This window comes from Jaculus jaculus, chromosome 1 (assembly GCF_020740685.1).
Source record: "Jaculus jaculus isolate mJacJac1 chromosome 1, mJacJac1.mat.Y.cur, whole genome shotgun sequence".
In the NCBI taxonomy this organism is placed as follows: Eukaryota; Metazoa; Chordata; class Mammalia; order Rodentia; family Dipodidae; genus Jaculus; species Jaculus jaculus.
Window position 1 is genome coordinate 262,814,439 of NC_059102.1, and position 16,043 is coordinate 262,830,481.

General features: G+C 43.7%; 2 protein-coding genes across 5 annotated transcripts in view; both read right to left on the minus strand.

The window, feature by feature from the left end:
- Positions 1–16,043, minus strand: part of Wdr59 (WD repeat domain 59) — a 111,867-nt gene that overhangs the window by 62,520 nt on the left and 33,304 nt on the right. For all 4 annotated transcript variants that reach the window (XM_045141648.1, XM_004659620.3, XM_045141647.1 and 1 more), the window contains exon 7: positions 8,664–8,752. In XM_045141648.1, coding sequence (XP_044997583.1) covers positions 8,664–8,752 — 89 coding nt within the window. The remainder of the gene's footprint in view (positions 1–8,663; positions 8,753–16,043) is intronic.
- LOC123457629 (small nuclear ribonucleoprotein G-like) lies at positions 8,141–8,698 on the minus strand. The gene is made up of 2 exons (XM_045141649.1): positions 8,664–8,698; positions 8,141–8,508 (listed from the first exon to the last, which is right to left on the minus strand). Exon 2 carries the CDS (start codon positions 8,404–8,406, stop codon positions 8,218–8,220), a length of 189 nt encoding a protein of 62 aa, XP_044997584.1. The 5' UTR covers positions 8,407–8,508; positions 8,664–8,698; the 3' UTR covers positions 8,141–8,217.

Below are 16,043 nucleotides of genomic sequence, written 5' to 3' on the forward strand. Positions count from 1 at the left end.
AAGGCTTTGAAATAACTTTATTATTTGTTTATATGGTGTATATTAAATATATTTTGTATTGTTTACTCAGGCTTACACATGCATGCATACACACAAAACTTAGTAAACTAAATAATCCCAAATTATCACATAAGTTTCTATAGTCAGTGGCTCTTGAGAAGGTATAAAGCAAGATTTTTAAAAATATCAAATAAAAAATATCAAATCATAAGTTGTTCATGAGTAATACTCAATGCTACTGAATTGCATCCTGGTGTACATAAAAAAAACAATACACCTGGTTTGGAAAAAAAAAAATTGAAAGTTAGGCTAGAGGGATGGCTTAGCATTTAAGGCACTTGCCCACAAAGCCAAAGGACCCAGGTTCAATTCCCCAGAACCCACGTAAGCCAAATACACAAGGTGGTACATGTGTTTGGAGTTTGTTTACAGTGGCTAGAGGCCCTGGCATACCCATTCCTTCTCGCTCTCTCAAATAAATAAATAAAGAGCAATTCTTTAAAAATTCTTTAAATTTTTCCTTATTTACTTATTTTGGTTTTTCAAGGTAGGGTCTTGCTGTAGCTCAGGCTGATCTGGAATTAACTCTGTAGTCTCTGGGTGGCCTCAAAAAAGGCAATACACTTACCTCTCCTGAGTGCTAGGATTAAAGGCGTCCATTACCATCCCTGATTTTTGTTTTTTTTTTTTAAGTTTATTTATTTGTTTGAGAGAGAGAAAAGGTGGATAGAGAAAGGGCACACTAGGGCCTTCAAGTACTACAAACGAACTCCAGATACATGTGCCACCTCGTGCATCTGGCTTACTTGGATACTAAATAACTGAACCTGGGTCCTTAGTCTTTGCTGGCAAGTGCCTTCACAGCTAAGCCATCATTCCAACCCCCAAATTTTCCTTTTTAAGAAAATCTAAATTCAATAAAAGCTTTATATACAAAAAAATGTTCACATTGGTGTGTTTTTTTTTTTTTTTTTGAAAGAGGAAGAGGCACATAGAGAATGGGCACATTAGGGCCTTCAGCCACTGCAAACTCGACACATGCACCATTTTATGCATCTGGCTTATGTGGGTCCTAGGGAATTGAAACTGAGTCCCTTGGCTTACAGGCGAATGCCTTAACCACTAAGCCATCTCTCCAACTCACTATGGTGTTTTTTTAGAATACTAGGTACAATTTATATAAACCAGTAGGTGGGGAATAATTAAATTAATCATACTATGGCTATATGACAGTCACTAAAAGTTATACTTAGACACAGTAGAACCCATCAATTTGTACAATTAGTATGTTAATAATTATATACCTAGAGCTGACATTAGGAAAATGGCTACAAGATTAAATGAAAACACACACACACACAAACCAGATCGGGTGGTATGTGCCTATAACCCCAACAACTAGGAGGCAGAAGGATCGCCACAGTTCAAGGCTTGCCTGGTCTATACAGGAAGTTTTTGAGCAATCAGGAATACATAGTGAGTCCCTATCTTAAAAACACACACACACACATACACACGCGCGCGTGCATAGGACTGGGGAGATGGCTCAATCAGTAAAGTGCTTCCTTCTAGCACAAGTCTGAGGACCTGAGTTCATTTCCTTAGCACCCACATAAAAGTTAGGCACACCAGTGAAGACCTGTAATCCTTGCTCAGGAGGTGAAGTTAGGAGGACCCTTGGGACTGGCTAGCTAGCTAGTCTAGCCAAATCAGTGAGCTCTGGGTTCCCTGTCTCAATAAATAATGTAAAGAACAATAAAAGATGACACCAAAGCCAGGCATGGTGGCGCACGCCTTTAATCCCAGCACTCGAGAGGTAAGAGGATTACCATGAGTTCAAGGCCACCCTGAGACTCCATAGTGAATTCCAGGTCAGCCTGAGCTAGAGTGAGAACCTACCTTGAAAAACCAAAAAAGAAAAAAAAGACAACACCAGACTTCAACCTTTGACTTCTAGGTGCACATGTACACACGTGTATGCACATGATCACATGTGTGTGGACATACATACAAACAGGTATACACACACGCATGCACACACAACCGCATATAACATACACAAACAAGAAAAGCATAGGGGAAAAAAAGGAAATGTAGTCAAGTGACACACACCTGAATTGTAGCACTGGGGAAGTTGAAGGCTGATCTGGGTAATATACCAAGACCCTGTCTCAAAAAAAGTTTGAAGGCTGAAGAGATGGCCCAGTGGTTAAGGTGCTTGTTTACAAAGCCTAAGAACCCAGGTTTGATCCCTCAGTACCCACATAAAGCCAGATGCACAAAGTAGCACATGTATCTGGAGTTCGTTTGCAGTGGCCCTGGTGACCCCATTCTCCCTCCCTCCCTCTCTCTGTTTCTCTGCTTGCAAATAAATAAATAGTTTTTTCTTTTTAAAAGTTTGACCCAGGTGTAGCGGTGCACACCTTTAGTCCTAGCACTTGGGAGGCAGAGGTAGGAGGATCACTGTGAGTTCAAGGCCAGCCTGAGACTACATAATGAATTCTAGGTCAGCCTCAGCTAGAATATGACCCTAACTTGAAAAAAACAAATTCACAAAAAGCCTGGTGTGTGGCGCATGCCTTTAATCCAAGCACTCAGGGGGCAGAAGTAGGTGGATTGCAGTGAGTTCAAAGTCATCCTGAGACTACATAGTAAATTTCAGGTCAGCCTGGGCTAGAGTGAGACCCTACCTTGAAACCCCCCCCCCAAAAAAAGTTTACATTTGTCTGTAGGTTGCAGAATTATGAGTGATTTTTCTTTTTCTTTTACATTCTCTACAAATAGCATATTACATGCTACAGTGTTCTATAACTGGCATCAGTCTGTAAGTTAAGAGTCCAAGCTCCAGAAGCAAGCTCCCTGGTCCCAAATCCTGCAACAAACTGCATGCATTTACTCATCTATAGTACAAGGACTGGCCTAGAGAGATGGCTCAGCAGTTAAGGCATTTGTCTGCAAAGCCTAAGGAACCCAGTTTGATTCCTCAGTACCTATTTAAGCCAGATGTACAAGGTGACACATGTGTCTGGAGATCATTTGCAGTGGCTGGAGGCCCTGATGTACCCATTCTCTCTCCCTCCCTTTCTCCCTCCCTCTCACCATCTATCTATGCCTCTCTCTCTCTCTCTCAAATAAATAAATAAACAAATATTTTTTTAAAAAGAACCAGGGCCAGGCATGGTGGTGCACACCTTTAATCCCATTATTTGGGAGGCAGAGAAAGGGGGATCACTGTGAGTTCAAAGCCACCATGAGACTACAGAGTGAATTCCAGGTCAGCCTGGGCTAGAGTGAGACCCTACCTTGAAAAATAAAATAAAATAAACAAGGACTGCAACAGCCCCTACTGAAAAGACCAGTTACAAAGAGAACTTAATACACACAAAGCTCTTATTTAAAAAGATTATTTAGTTGAGAGACAGAAAGAGAAAGAGAGAGAGAGAGAATGGGCACACCAGGGCCTCTAGCCACTGCAAACCAACACCAGGCGCATATGCCATCTTATGCAGCTGGCTGATGTGGGTACTGGGGAATCAAACTGGGTCCCTAGATTTCGTAGACATATACCTCAACCACTAAGCCATCTCTCCAGCCCCACAAAACTCTTAAATAGTGCCTAGACACAATAAGTGTTCAAGAAACTATAGCATTTACTCATCTACAGAACTAGAACTGGGGTAGACCCTCCTGGAAAGACTAGTTTACAAAGAGAACTTAGTACACACAAAGCTCTTAGAACAGTGCCTAGACACAGTAAGTGTTTTAGTAAACTGTAGTGCTATTGGTTATGCTGAGTCTAGAGGAAAATTGAATGTGACCACTGATACTGCACTTTTTTTAAGCCTGTAATGCTTGCTGCCATCAATACTTCTCTGATACCAGAAAGTGCTAGGGAAGTGAAAATATGGTCAAGGTTATAACTCACCTAAGCAGAAATTGCAAGTAGTAATACATGTTTTTAGCTTTTTACATATTTTTATTTATTTATTTATTTGACAGAGAAAGAGGGAGGGGGAGAGAGAATGGGTGCACCAGGGCCTCTAGTCACTGCAAATGAACTCCAGACGCATGTGCCCCCTTGTGCATCTGGCTAACGTGGGTCCTGGGGAATCAAACCTGGGTCCTTGGGCTTTGCAAGCAAATACCTTAGCCTCTAAGCCATCCCTCCAGCCCCTAATATATGTTTTTAAAAGGTTAAAATCTGGGCTGGGAATATAACTCAGCTAGTATAGTACTACCCTAAAATGTGTGAAGTCCTGGGTTCAATGGCTAGAACCACATAAACTGGGCATGGTGTTGTATGCCTATAATGTCAGCATTTGAGAGGTGGAGGTAGGAGGATCAGGAATTCAGTTATCCTCAGCTATATAGTGAATTCAAGTTCAGCCTGGGCTACATGAGCCTCTGTCAGAAAAAAAAATTAAAATCTTTTCAACAAAATAGAAAATAAAAGGCATAGGAAAGTTAGTATTATCAGTGGACTAATCAGGAGACTACAAAAGAGTAACCTAAAGTCTATTTCTACATAAAGAAAGGAAGAAAGAGAGAAAGAAGTGGGGAGGAAGGAAGGGAAGGGAGGCGAGGGAAGGAAAGATGGCTCATTGGTTAAAAGCAATTGCTTACAAAGTTTGAGGCCCAGGTTCAATTCCCTAGTACCCACATAAAGCCAAATGGACTAAGTGACACATGCTCTGGCATCCACTCCCAGTGGCAGGAGGCCCTGGTATGCTCATGACAAACCCCCCTTCCCTCCTGTCTGCCACTTTCTGTCTGTCTGTGTCTCTTTCTCAAATACCAAGCTGTTTATCTTTCCTGAGGTTCTGAAAACAGTGGAAGGCAAATTTATAAGCACTATAAACTAATTACATGTATTTCTTGCATATGCATGGATGTGCACATGTGATTCAAAGGTTGACATCAGGGGTCTTCCTCAACTGCTCAATTGGGTGGGTGGTATGTGTGGTATATGCACATGTATAGATGCACACTGGCATGCAGAGGCCAGAGGAGAGTATTAAGTGTCCTTCCTCTACTGCTCATCTGCATACTTAACACTGAATCTCTTGTTGAATGCAGAGCTGTGATTTCACAAGCCCCATGGATTCTCTGATCTTTGCTGCACAGATAACTGAGGAAGCAAATGTAGGCAGACTCAGGCCCTCTCAGGCCATCATGCCTGCAGCAAGCTCTCTACCTGCTGTGGAGGTTTGTTTCAAGTGTCCTCCATAAACTTAGGTGTTCTGAATACGAAGTTCCCAGCTGGTGGAGAACAGGGAATTAAAGCCTCCTGGAGGCAGTGTGTTGTTAGGGGTGGGCTTGTGGGTGTTATAGCCAGTTTCCCCTTGCCAGTGTTTGGCACACTCTCCTGTTGCTATTGTCCACCTTATGTTGGCCAGGGTGTGATGTCCACCCTCTGCTCATGCCATCATTTTCCCCTGCCACCAAGGAGCTTCCCCTTGAGTCTGTAAGCCAAAATAAACCCTTTTTCCCCCCAAAAGCTGCTCTTGGTGGGTGATTTCTGCCAGCAATGCAAACCTGACTGCAACACCTGCTGAGCCATCTCTCTAACCCTCCACCTAATTTTTTGTTTGTTTGTTTTTCAAGGTAGGGTCTCACTGTAGCCCAAGCTGACCTGCAATTCACTACGGAGTCTCAGGGTGGCCTCAAACTCACGGTGATCCTCTTACCTCTGCCTCCTGAGTGCTGCCACCTAATTTTTTTGAGACAGGGTCTCTTACTGAACATAGAGCTCACTGATTTGGTTAAACTAGCCAGCAAATGCTAGGGATCCTCCTGTATTCACTGCCCCAGTGCTGAGATTATAGGCATGCGCCACCATGCCCAGCTTTTACATGAATGCTGGGCTCTAATCTTGGGTTCTCAAGCTTGGACAGCAAGCACTTTACTGACTAAGTCATCCAAATCTATTTCAGTAAAACCACTTTTTGTTGTTGTTTTAACTTACTGAGGAAATATCTACGTAGCTCATGCTGGTCTCAAACTGACTATGTTGCATAAAGTGCCCTTGAATTCACAATCCTCCCTCAGACTCCAGAGTGCTGGAATTACAGACATGTGTCACCATACTTGGGTTTATTTAAGCCATTTACTATACTGAAGTGAATGACTAAATAAAGCAAAAAGAAAAGAAGGGAAAAATGGCTATTCTTGGGCTGGAGATATGGCATAGCGGTTAAGCGCTTGCCTGTGAAGCCTAAGGACCCCGGTTCGAGGTTCGGTTCCCCAGGTCCCACGTTAGCCAGATGCACGAGGGGGCACACGCATCTGGAGTTCGTTTGCAGAGGCTGGAAGCCCTGGCGCACCCATTCTCTCTCTCCCTCTATCTGTCTTTCTCTCTGTGTCTGTCGCTCTCAAATAAATAAAAAATTAAAATATATATATATATATATTTAAAAAAAAAGAAAAATGGCTATTCCTAGACTGGACTGATACAGAGGACACTTTATGTAGAAGATAGACTAATCCAACTTCATAAAATCAACTTCTTACCTAAGAGCTCCCTAAAGGTGGCAGGTGTTGGGAAGTTCAGCTAGCACTCTGCACCTTGCATCCCTAGCATGTCCTGGGACCCAATCCAGCTGACAGGATCAGCCATACCCCATGGCCACTTCGCCTCCCTCTTCCTCTTCCTCTTCAACATGAATGATGATGTTCCCTATACAGTTCAAAGTGATATTCATACTGTACTGTCAGGACCTGGGCCAGGACACCCAAAAAGCCATCCCCTGCAAAGGCAGGCAATCTCAGCCTCAGGTTCCACAAACCAGGGAGCAGGAATTATACATCAGGTCTGTCCATGTTGACTGCTCTGCCCATTATTTCTCAGCTATCTCTCTGGCAGTAGGAGGCAGGAGAAGCCCTTTCCCTATATCCTAGTCTCACTACTGCCAACACAGCAAACCTCCAATTGACTTTCCATTACCACAGGACCTGACAGTTTTTACTTGCTTACCGTTACATGGGCTGCTGCAATGGGAATATATGATCGGTCTGCAGGCTATTTTGATGCTAACAGGCTCTCTAAATTTCTAAGGAAGGATGGAGCATAGCAAGTCTCTGGCCTCAGTGGAATACACCCAAGAACAATTAGTGTTCACTTTGTAGACAGGAGCAGCAATAAGAAGCATGCTCTCTAGAAGTGCCAAGTCCCAAAGACCTGATTGACCTTAGTGATTCATTCACTATTCTTATGTTTGCTTGAAAAATAAGGCCCCTGAGGCCAGGTGTGATGGCAGCACACTTCTAATCCTAAAATCGAGGAGGCAGAAACAGGAAGATCAATGAGTTCAAGGCCAGCCTGGGTTATACTGTCTTAAAAAAAATAAACAGAGCCAGGCATGGTGACACACACCTTTAACCCCAGCACTTGGGAGGCAAAGGTGGGTGTATCACTCACTATGAGTTTGAAGCCACCCTGAGACTACATAAGTGAATTCCAGGTCAGCATGGGCTACAGTAAGACCCTACCTCGAAAAACCAAAATAAATAAATAAAAGAAGCCAGATGTGGTGGTGCACACCTTTTGCCCCAGCATTCATGAGGCAGAGAGAGGTAGGAGGATTGTTGTGAGTTTGAGGCCAGTCCGAGACAACAGAAGTGAGTTCCAGGTCAGCCTGGGCTAGGGTGAGACTCCACCTGGAAAAAAACAAACAAAAGACAAGTAAAGAATATGGGGACATGGAGGCTTAGAGAAGCTACAACGGCTTACTTGGTGTCCTCATTAGAAGTAGCAAAGGGGGGCTGGAGAGATGGCTTAGCGGTTAAGCGCTTGCCTGTGAAGCCTAAGAACCCCGGTTCGAGGCTCGGTTCCCCAGGTCCCACGTTAGCCAGATGCACAAGGGGGCGCACGCGTCTGGAGTTCGTTTGCAGTGGCTGGAAGCCCTGGCGCGCCCATTCTCTCTCTCTCCCTCTATCTGTCTTTCTCTCTGTGTCTGTCGCTCTCAAATAAATAAATAAAAGAAGTAGCAAAGGGGGGCTGTATCTTAAATCAGGCCAAGTGCATTTTCTTTATACACACACACATATACACATACACACACACACACACATATTGTGCAAAAAGTTTAATATAAAAATGTACATGACCTGATTTCACAACAATAGTAAAATAGGCCTTTTGAAAAGGGGGCATGAATTCCTCTGAAAAGCCACTGTTTAAACTCGTTCCAAAGCTTCCAACATGATGATGCTATTTCCTCATATGACCACCGTCCCAATATTATTTTGCTGCCCACTAGTTGCCATTTCCACACATTCATCGATCACAAGATTCATGAAGGGATCAAATCCCCGCAGTATTCCCTGGACATGTCTGCCACCATTTAATTTCAGTGATGACTTCTTGTTCATAAATTTCTTCAGCTCAGGAGGGTGGGCCTTGCTCATGGTGGCTCATCTGTAGGACCCGCGCTCCTCACCAGTGCCAAGTTCATTATCTTAACCACTGATCATGTTTTACTTCTCGACTTTTCTTCAACGTCAGCTTGACTGAAAAGCAAATGTCTCCAGGTACTATGACCTTCAACTGGCCATGCTACACAAGGACCTCTGGCCTTTCGGGACAAGTCCTGAGGCTCCTAACACACTCGTCACATGCTCTGGGAGAAACTACAATCCAGCTACAGGGGGAAAAGGTCACTCACCCGCTTATCCCATATTCGTACATCACCGTCATGGCTGGTGGCAAGACAGTTAGCACTTTTCTTATTCCATTTGACCTGGGAGGCGCCAGCTGCAAAGGAAAACCAGGGAAGAAAGCTGCTGTCCTCAATGCTTGCGGGAGCACAGTGGATCATACCCAGAGGAAGTGGATAATGAGCTCTGGTTGAATAAGCACAGAATGCTTCCCGTTTCTATGACTGCACCAACCCCACCATTACAGATAAAAAGAGAGGCCAGAAGAAAGTGAATTAACACATGGGAACAAGATCACAGCTACCTAACAGAGGAAATAGTCTCCGGGGAAAACTCCACAGGTTATTGTGAGTACAAGCAGTAGAAAAATGTAGCTTCTTATGGGAGCAGCAGTTGAGTAGCTACCAACTGCTGGCTGGTAATTGGCATGTCACAAAACCTATCCCCAGTGACACCAGAATATCCCCAACTCTCACATTGAGTCCTTTTCCTTCTTTCTGTTATTATTTTTGAGAAACAGTCTTGAGAAAACGACAACCTCAAGTTAAAGCTAAGCTAATGAATCAGCCCCAAGCCTGGTATGGTGGCACATGCCTTTAATCCTAGTGCTCGGAAGTAGAGTTCAAGGCCACCCTGAGACTAAATAGTGAATTCCAGGTCAGCCTGGATCAGAGTGACACCCTACCTCGAAAAAAAAAAAAAAAATCAGCCCCAGCATAGACTGATTCAGCCCCTGGAGGTTCTGTACACCCTCCTGACTCTAGTCTCCCCACCAGCAACTAGATGAGGCCACTGGCACTGTGCTCATGGAATCAAAACATTATGAATCAGTTCATTTCACTCAGTTTAGAATGGCAAAAATAGTGGCAAGCCCCATGGCAGAGGTAGGAGGATTGCCATGAGTTCGAGGCCACTCTGACACTACATAGTGAATTCCAGGTCAGCCTGGGCTAGAGTGAGACCCCAACTCAAAAAAAAAAAAAAAATGTGCCGGGCATGGTGGTGCACACCTTTAATCCCAGCACTTGGGAGGCGGAGGTAGGAGGATCACCATGAGTTCAAGGCCACCCTGAGACTACATAGTGAATTCCAGGACAGCCTGGGCTAGATTGAGACCCTACCTTGAAAAAAAGAAAAAAAAAGTTAGGGCTGGTGAGATGGCTTAGTGGTTAAGCGCCTGCCTATGAAGCCTGAGGACCCCGGTTCGAGGCTTGATTCCCCAGGACCCACATTAGCCAGATGCACAAGGGGGCAGAGGCATCTGGAGTTTGTTTGCAGTGGCTAGAGGCCCTGGTGCACCCATTCTCTCTATCTGCCTCTTTCTCTCTGTTGCTCTCAAATAAATAAATAAAAATAAACAAAAAAAATTTTTTTAAATATGTTAAGAGGAACTACCAGGAGGCATAATGTAAGACATCAAAAAAGCTCAAGGACTGAAAAGGTGGCTTAGCACTTAAGGCATCTGCCTGCCAAAGGACCCAGGTAAGCCAGATGCACAAGGTAGCATATGCATCTGGAGTTCATTTACAGTAGCTGAATCCCCTGGCACACCCATTTTTTCTCTCTCCCTTTTCCTCCCTCTCTTTATAAAGAAAAAAACAAAAAAGCTGAGACATGGAAACTGAGCCATGGTGGTGCTTACAGCTGACAAGAAATCACTTGAGTTGGGCTAGGGATGTACCTCAGTTGGTACAGTGCTTACCTAGCATGTGCCAAGCCCAGGTTTGTTTCCCAGAACCACTTAACCAAAGTGTGGTGGTACATGCTTATAGTCTAGCATTAGGAGGCAGGGAGATGCAGGAGGATCAAGACTATTATGGAGGTCGTAGTCTATTCTCTGACTGGACTTGAGGCCTGCTCCACTGCAGGGAATTCATACCTGGACTAAAAACCTAGTCAAGAGCCTATGGCTGAGAAGGCTATGGGCCCTACAAAGGAAGCTACTACTGTTGTTTGGCTAAATGGATACATGTGCCCATCAAATTGTCCTCTAGATATTTATGTTTATGCCCAAAGAGTATTGCTGCTCATATTTTGGTTAGAGAAACTATTTTGTAATGTATTTTATTTATTTATAAGAACAGAGAAAGAGAGAAAGAAAGAATGGGTGTGCCAGGGCCTCTTGCACTGAAAACATACAGCACTTTGTGCATCTGGCTTTACGTGGATACTAGGGAATTGAACCAGGGCCAGCAGGCCTTCCAAGCAAGCACTTTTAACTGCTGAGCCATCTCCCAGCCCTAGAGAAACTTCTTTTTACATTCAGTAGTAACTACTGTGAAGACTTAAAACTCGTCAAAGTGCCAAGAATAGGTGACTATTGAGTGCCCAGGGCTAAATGAGATATCTGTTATGTCCTCCAAGGCTCAGGGAACCCTGCAGGAGAGGAAGAGTAAAAGAGCCACAGGATGAGGAGGAACGCTGTGGAATGCCATCTTCCAGGCATGACATGGCCATTATCTTCATGATCCCTCAGCAGCTGTTGTTACCCACACAATAGTGAACCCATCAACCCTCCACCATGGATATGATGGAGGAGGGCATGAGGCCCCGTTCCTCCCAGTGGAGTTATTGGCAGTTAATGGTGGCTGGGGGAGTAGGAGACATTTTCTGCATGGGTGTAGCCATTGGTAAATTGCATGTATGCTGATGGATAATCCCTACCCATGTTCATGCCGGCAACCCTAGTTAAACTCAGTGGGTCACACACACACACACAAAAAAAGAAAAAAATGAAGACATCAAAGTAGAAGAGGGACTAGTTGGGAAGAAGGGGTTCAGTAAAAGAGAATGGGGAGGAGGAAAGAGAAATTAATAGTGGAGGGACTGGAGAAATGGCTTAGTGGTTAAGGTGTTTGCCTGTGAAGCCAAAAGACCCAGGTTTGATTCCATAGGACCCATGTAAGCCAGATGTACAAGGGGCACATGCAATTGGAGTTCATTTGCAGTGGCTAAAGGTGAGGCCCTGGTGTGCCTATTCTCTCTCTCTTTCTCCTCTCTCTCTCTCCCCCTCTCTCTTTGCTTGCAAATAAGTTAAAAAGTAAAAAAAAATAGACGTTATAATCAAAATATATTGTATATACATGTATAAAAATTGTCAATAAGCCGAGCATGGTGGCATATGCCTTTAAGCCCAAAACTCAGGAGGCAGAGGTAGGACGATCGCCACAAATTCAAGGTCCCCCTGAGGCTACATAGTGAATGCCAGTCAGCCTTGAGCTAGAACAAACTCCTACCTGGAAAAAAAGAAAAAAGTTGTTGGGCTGGAGAGATGCCTTAGCAGTTAAGTGCTTACCTGTAAAGCCTAAGGACCCCGGTTTAAGCCTCAATTCCCCAGGACCCACGTAAACCAGATTCACAAGGTGGCGCATGCATCTGGAGTTCATTTGCAGTGGCTGGAGGCCCTGGCACACCCATTCTTTCTCTCTCCCCCCCTCCCTCTGCTTCTTTCTCTGTCACTCTCAAGTAAATAAAAATCAACAAAAAAAAATTTTTAATGTCAATAATTTTTTTAAAAAGTTCAAGGCCAGCCGGGCGTGGTGGAGCACGCCTTTAATCCCAGCACTCGGGAGGCAGAGGTAGGAGGATTGCCATGAGTTCAAGGCCACCCTGAGACTCCATAGTGAATTCCAGGTCAGCCTGGGCTACAGTGAGACCCTACCTCGAAAAATCAAAAAAAAAAAAAAAAGTTCAAGGCCAGCCTAGGTTACATGAGAGTCTGTCTCCACAAAGAAATCAGCCAAAAGTTAACCAAGTTAAACCAGCACCAAACTGCTGGATACCCTTCCTACCTCTTCTTGTCCTTGCTCACATGACAACAGAAAGTACCCTACCACCTTTCACTTTAGCTGGGGGTTTATTACTGAAGAAACCCACAGTAGATACAGGGTTTTAACTTTTTTAATTTTTATTATTTGCCTGTGTATACGTATATGTGTGTGTGTGATGTGTGTATATAGGTGTGTGTCACAGCAAGTGTGTGGAGGTCAGAGGACAACCTCAAGGTGTTTCCCTTCCCCTTCCATCTTCTGAGAGAGGATCTCTCTTGACACTGCTGCTGCTTGAGAGGAAGAAAGAACTCACGTTGACAGGCTTCCAAACCCCTTTAATTACTAAGCCATCTCCCTAGCCCCAGACACAGGGCTTTTTGACCTGACGAGTATAGAACAAGGGACTCAGAATCAAACAGGAAACAGCACAGGCCCAGAACCTGTCCTAGCCCAGGGGTGTGCTGGGCTGGGTTGAGCGAGTGTGCTTGTATGTCCCAGGGTTGTCTGCTTGCTTTTTTCCCTTTTCATTCCCACATTTTTCCTCCACCAAAGAAATATTTTAAACTTTCTTGTAATTATATATGTTTATGACTACAATGTGATAATTCAACAAATGTACACAATGTATAATGATCAAACCAAGATAATTAGCATTTCAATCTCCTAAACTGGGAACTTTCCTTCCCTCCCTTCCTCCTTTACTGAAGGATTCCCTTCTTCCTTCTTTGCTGTATTTTGTATTGGTGCTGCTGTTTTGTTCCTAACTACATAGTTGAGGCATGGAACTCTCTGTTCTATGCTAGCCTAGAACCTATGATCTTCCTCCCTCAGTCTCCTGAGAACAATAGGTGTGAGCCACAACACCTGGCTTTGCAGAGAGAGAGAGAGAGAGAGAGAGAGAGAGAGAGAGAGAGAGAGAGAGTGTGTGTGTGTGTGTGTGGGTGTGTGTGTGTGTGTGTGTGTGTTTGAGGTAGAGTCTTGCTCTAACCCAGGCTGACTTGGAATTCAGTATGTAGTTGCAGACTAGCCCCAAACTTCCAGTGATTCTTCTACCTCAATCTCCTCAGTGCTGGGATTAAACCATGCCTGGCCATGTTGGGAATATATATGTTTATTTGTTGTTTTTGTTTTTGCTTTGTTTCATTTTCTGGGATAGGGTCTCACTCTATCCCAGGCTGACCTGGAATTCACTATGTAGTCTCAGGGTGGCCTCGAACTCACGGCGATCCTCCTACCTCTGCCTCTCAAGTGCTGGAATTAAAGGTCTGCACCACCACGCCCGGCCTGTGTTGGAAATGGTTAACTGCTTCTCTCCTAGTTCTTAAGTATATGACAAATTGTTATAAACTATAGGCACACTACTGTACTGCAGAACATTAGAACTTGTTCCCATTATTTTGGTACCTATTATCCAATCCTAAATATTCTCTCCAACCTCAATTGGTCTTGTGCTCATTTGTTTGTTTGTTTATTTATTTATTTTGGTTTTTAAGGTAGGGTCTCAATCTAGCCCAGACCGACTTGGAATTCACTCTGTACTCTCAGGGTGGCCTCAAACTCATGGCGATCAATCCTCCTATCCCTGGCTCTGAGTGCTGGGATTAAAGGCGTGTGCCACCACACCTAGCTTGTTCTTATATTTATTTATGTGGTTTTTCAAGGTAGGGTCTTGCTCTAGCTCAGGCTAACTTGCAATTCACCATGTAGTCTCAGGGTGACCTCGAACTCATGGAGATCCACATACCTCTGCCTCCAGAATGCTGGGATTAAAGGCATGCACCACCAGGCCCAGAAATTTGTTTTTATTTTTTATTTGTACTAGAACCGAAGGCCTCTTATTTTAAAAATATTTTTATTTATTTATTTGAGAGAGAGAGGGAGGCAGAAAGATAGTGAGTTGGGCATGCTAGGGCCTCCTGCCACTGCAAACGAACTCCGGATGCTTGTGCTACTTTTGCATCTGGCTTTACATGGGTATTCAGGAATTGAACCCGGGTTGTTAGGCTTTGCAGGCAAGTGTCTTAACCTCTGAGCCATCTCTCCAGACCCACATCTTATTATCTAGACATTAATATCATGATTGTATTAAGCAGCAATCTAGCTGATTTGTGAGTTTACATGTGATTTGTGATACATGTATGTATGTATATGTATGTGTATATATATATATATATATATATATATATGTATATATATATGTGTGTGTATATGTGTGTGTGTGTGTGTGTATGTGTATACATGCACACACACACACACATATGGAGGTTATATCCTGTGTCTGTTGTGGTCCTTAATCTAACAACACCTATATTTGTGTACCATAGGTAGTTATGCCTGATTCAAAGATATGCTCATTAAATAATTATACAACAGATAATGGAAATCAAATGCCCATGCTTCTGTGCCAAGTTCTTAGCAGTTCTATTGATCTGGTCCCCTACGTTAGGCACTTATGTTCTGAGACACAGGCTAGCTGCAGAGGACATACTGAGTAAAGATACAAATAGTCTGGAAATGCCTCAATCACATTTTCCTGAGTTTGTTACTTATAGGATCCTAAGTAAGATTGATTTTAGAGAAACCCTAAACAGGAGGATGTCTTTCTTTCTCTCTTTCTTTCTTTCTTTCTTTCTTTCTTTCTTTCTTTCTTTCTTTCTTTCTTTCTCTCAGCCTCCTTGTCGTAATGGTTTTCTTTTCTGGTGTAGCTCTTCTCACAGTAGAGATAAGGACCCTTCTCCCTTTTCACTAGTAAGAGTTGTCAGTAGTACTAACACTACCTGGGGAGGAATGAAGGCAAAATGCAAGGCTGCGGGTCCTTTATAAGCTGCTTGAACTGCCATTTGTTGAGAGCTGCGTCCTTTGATACTGTCTGCTCCTCAGCATTGAAGTTCCCCATCTGTTAGTGAGCACATTGCTTATGGTGGTGGAGAGGGAGTCAGTAAGAGCCACGTGTGTGTGTGTGTGTGTGTGTGTGTGTGTGTGTGTGTGTGTGCGCGCGCGCGCGCGCTCCAACAACAACAACAAAAATCAGGGATGATTAAAGGCACTTGCTTGCAAAACCTGATAGCCCAAGTTCAATTCCCCAGTAACCATATAAAGCCTGATGCACATAGTGGAACATGCATCTGGAGTTCATGTGCAATGGCAGGAGGCCCTGGAGTGCCCATACTTTTTAATTACAGGACAACATGGTTTCTTTTGAAATAAAACTATAGAAAAAGCAGCAAACCCAAAAAGGAAAAGATACGAACTATAAAAAGATGAAAAATATGGGGCTGGAGAGATGGCTTAGAGGTTAAGTGCTTGCCTGTGAAGCCTAAGGATCTCAGTTTGAGCTCAACTCTCCAGGACCCACTTTAGCCAGATGCACAAGGTAGCACATGCATCTGGAGTTCGTTTGCAGTGGCTAGAGGCCCTGATGAGCCCATTCATTCATATTCTCTCTCTCTCTGCCTTCTTTGCCTCTTTCTCCCTCTCTGTTGCTCTCAAAGAAATTTTAAATACAGAGAAATAAACTAATAGTTAGCAGATACAGCCTTAACTTCAATGCTGACTCAATTTATTAGAGAGACAGACAAGACAGACACACTAGTGGGGAAACCTGAATTATTATCTAAA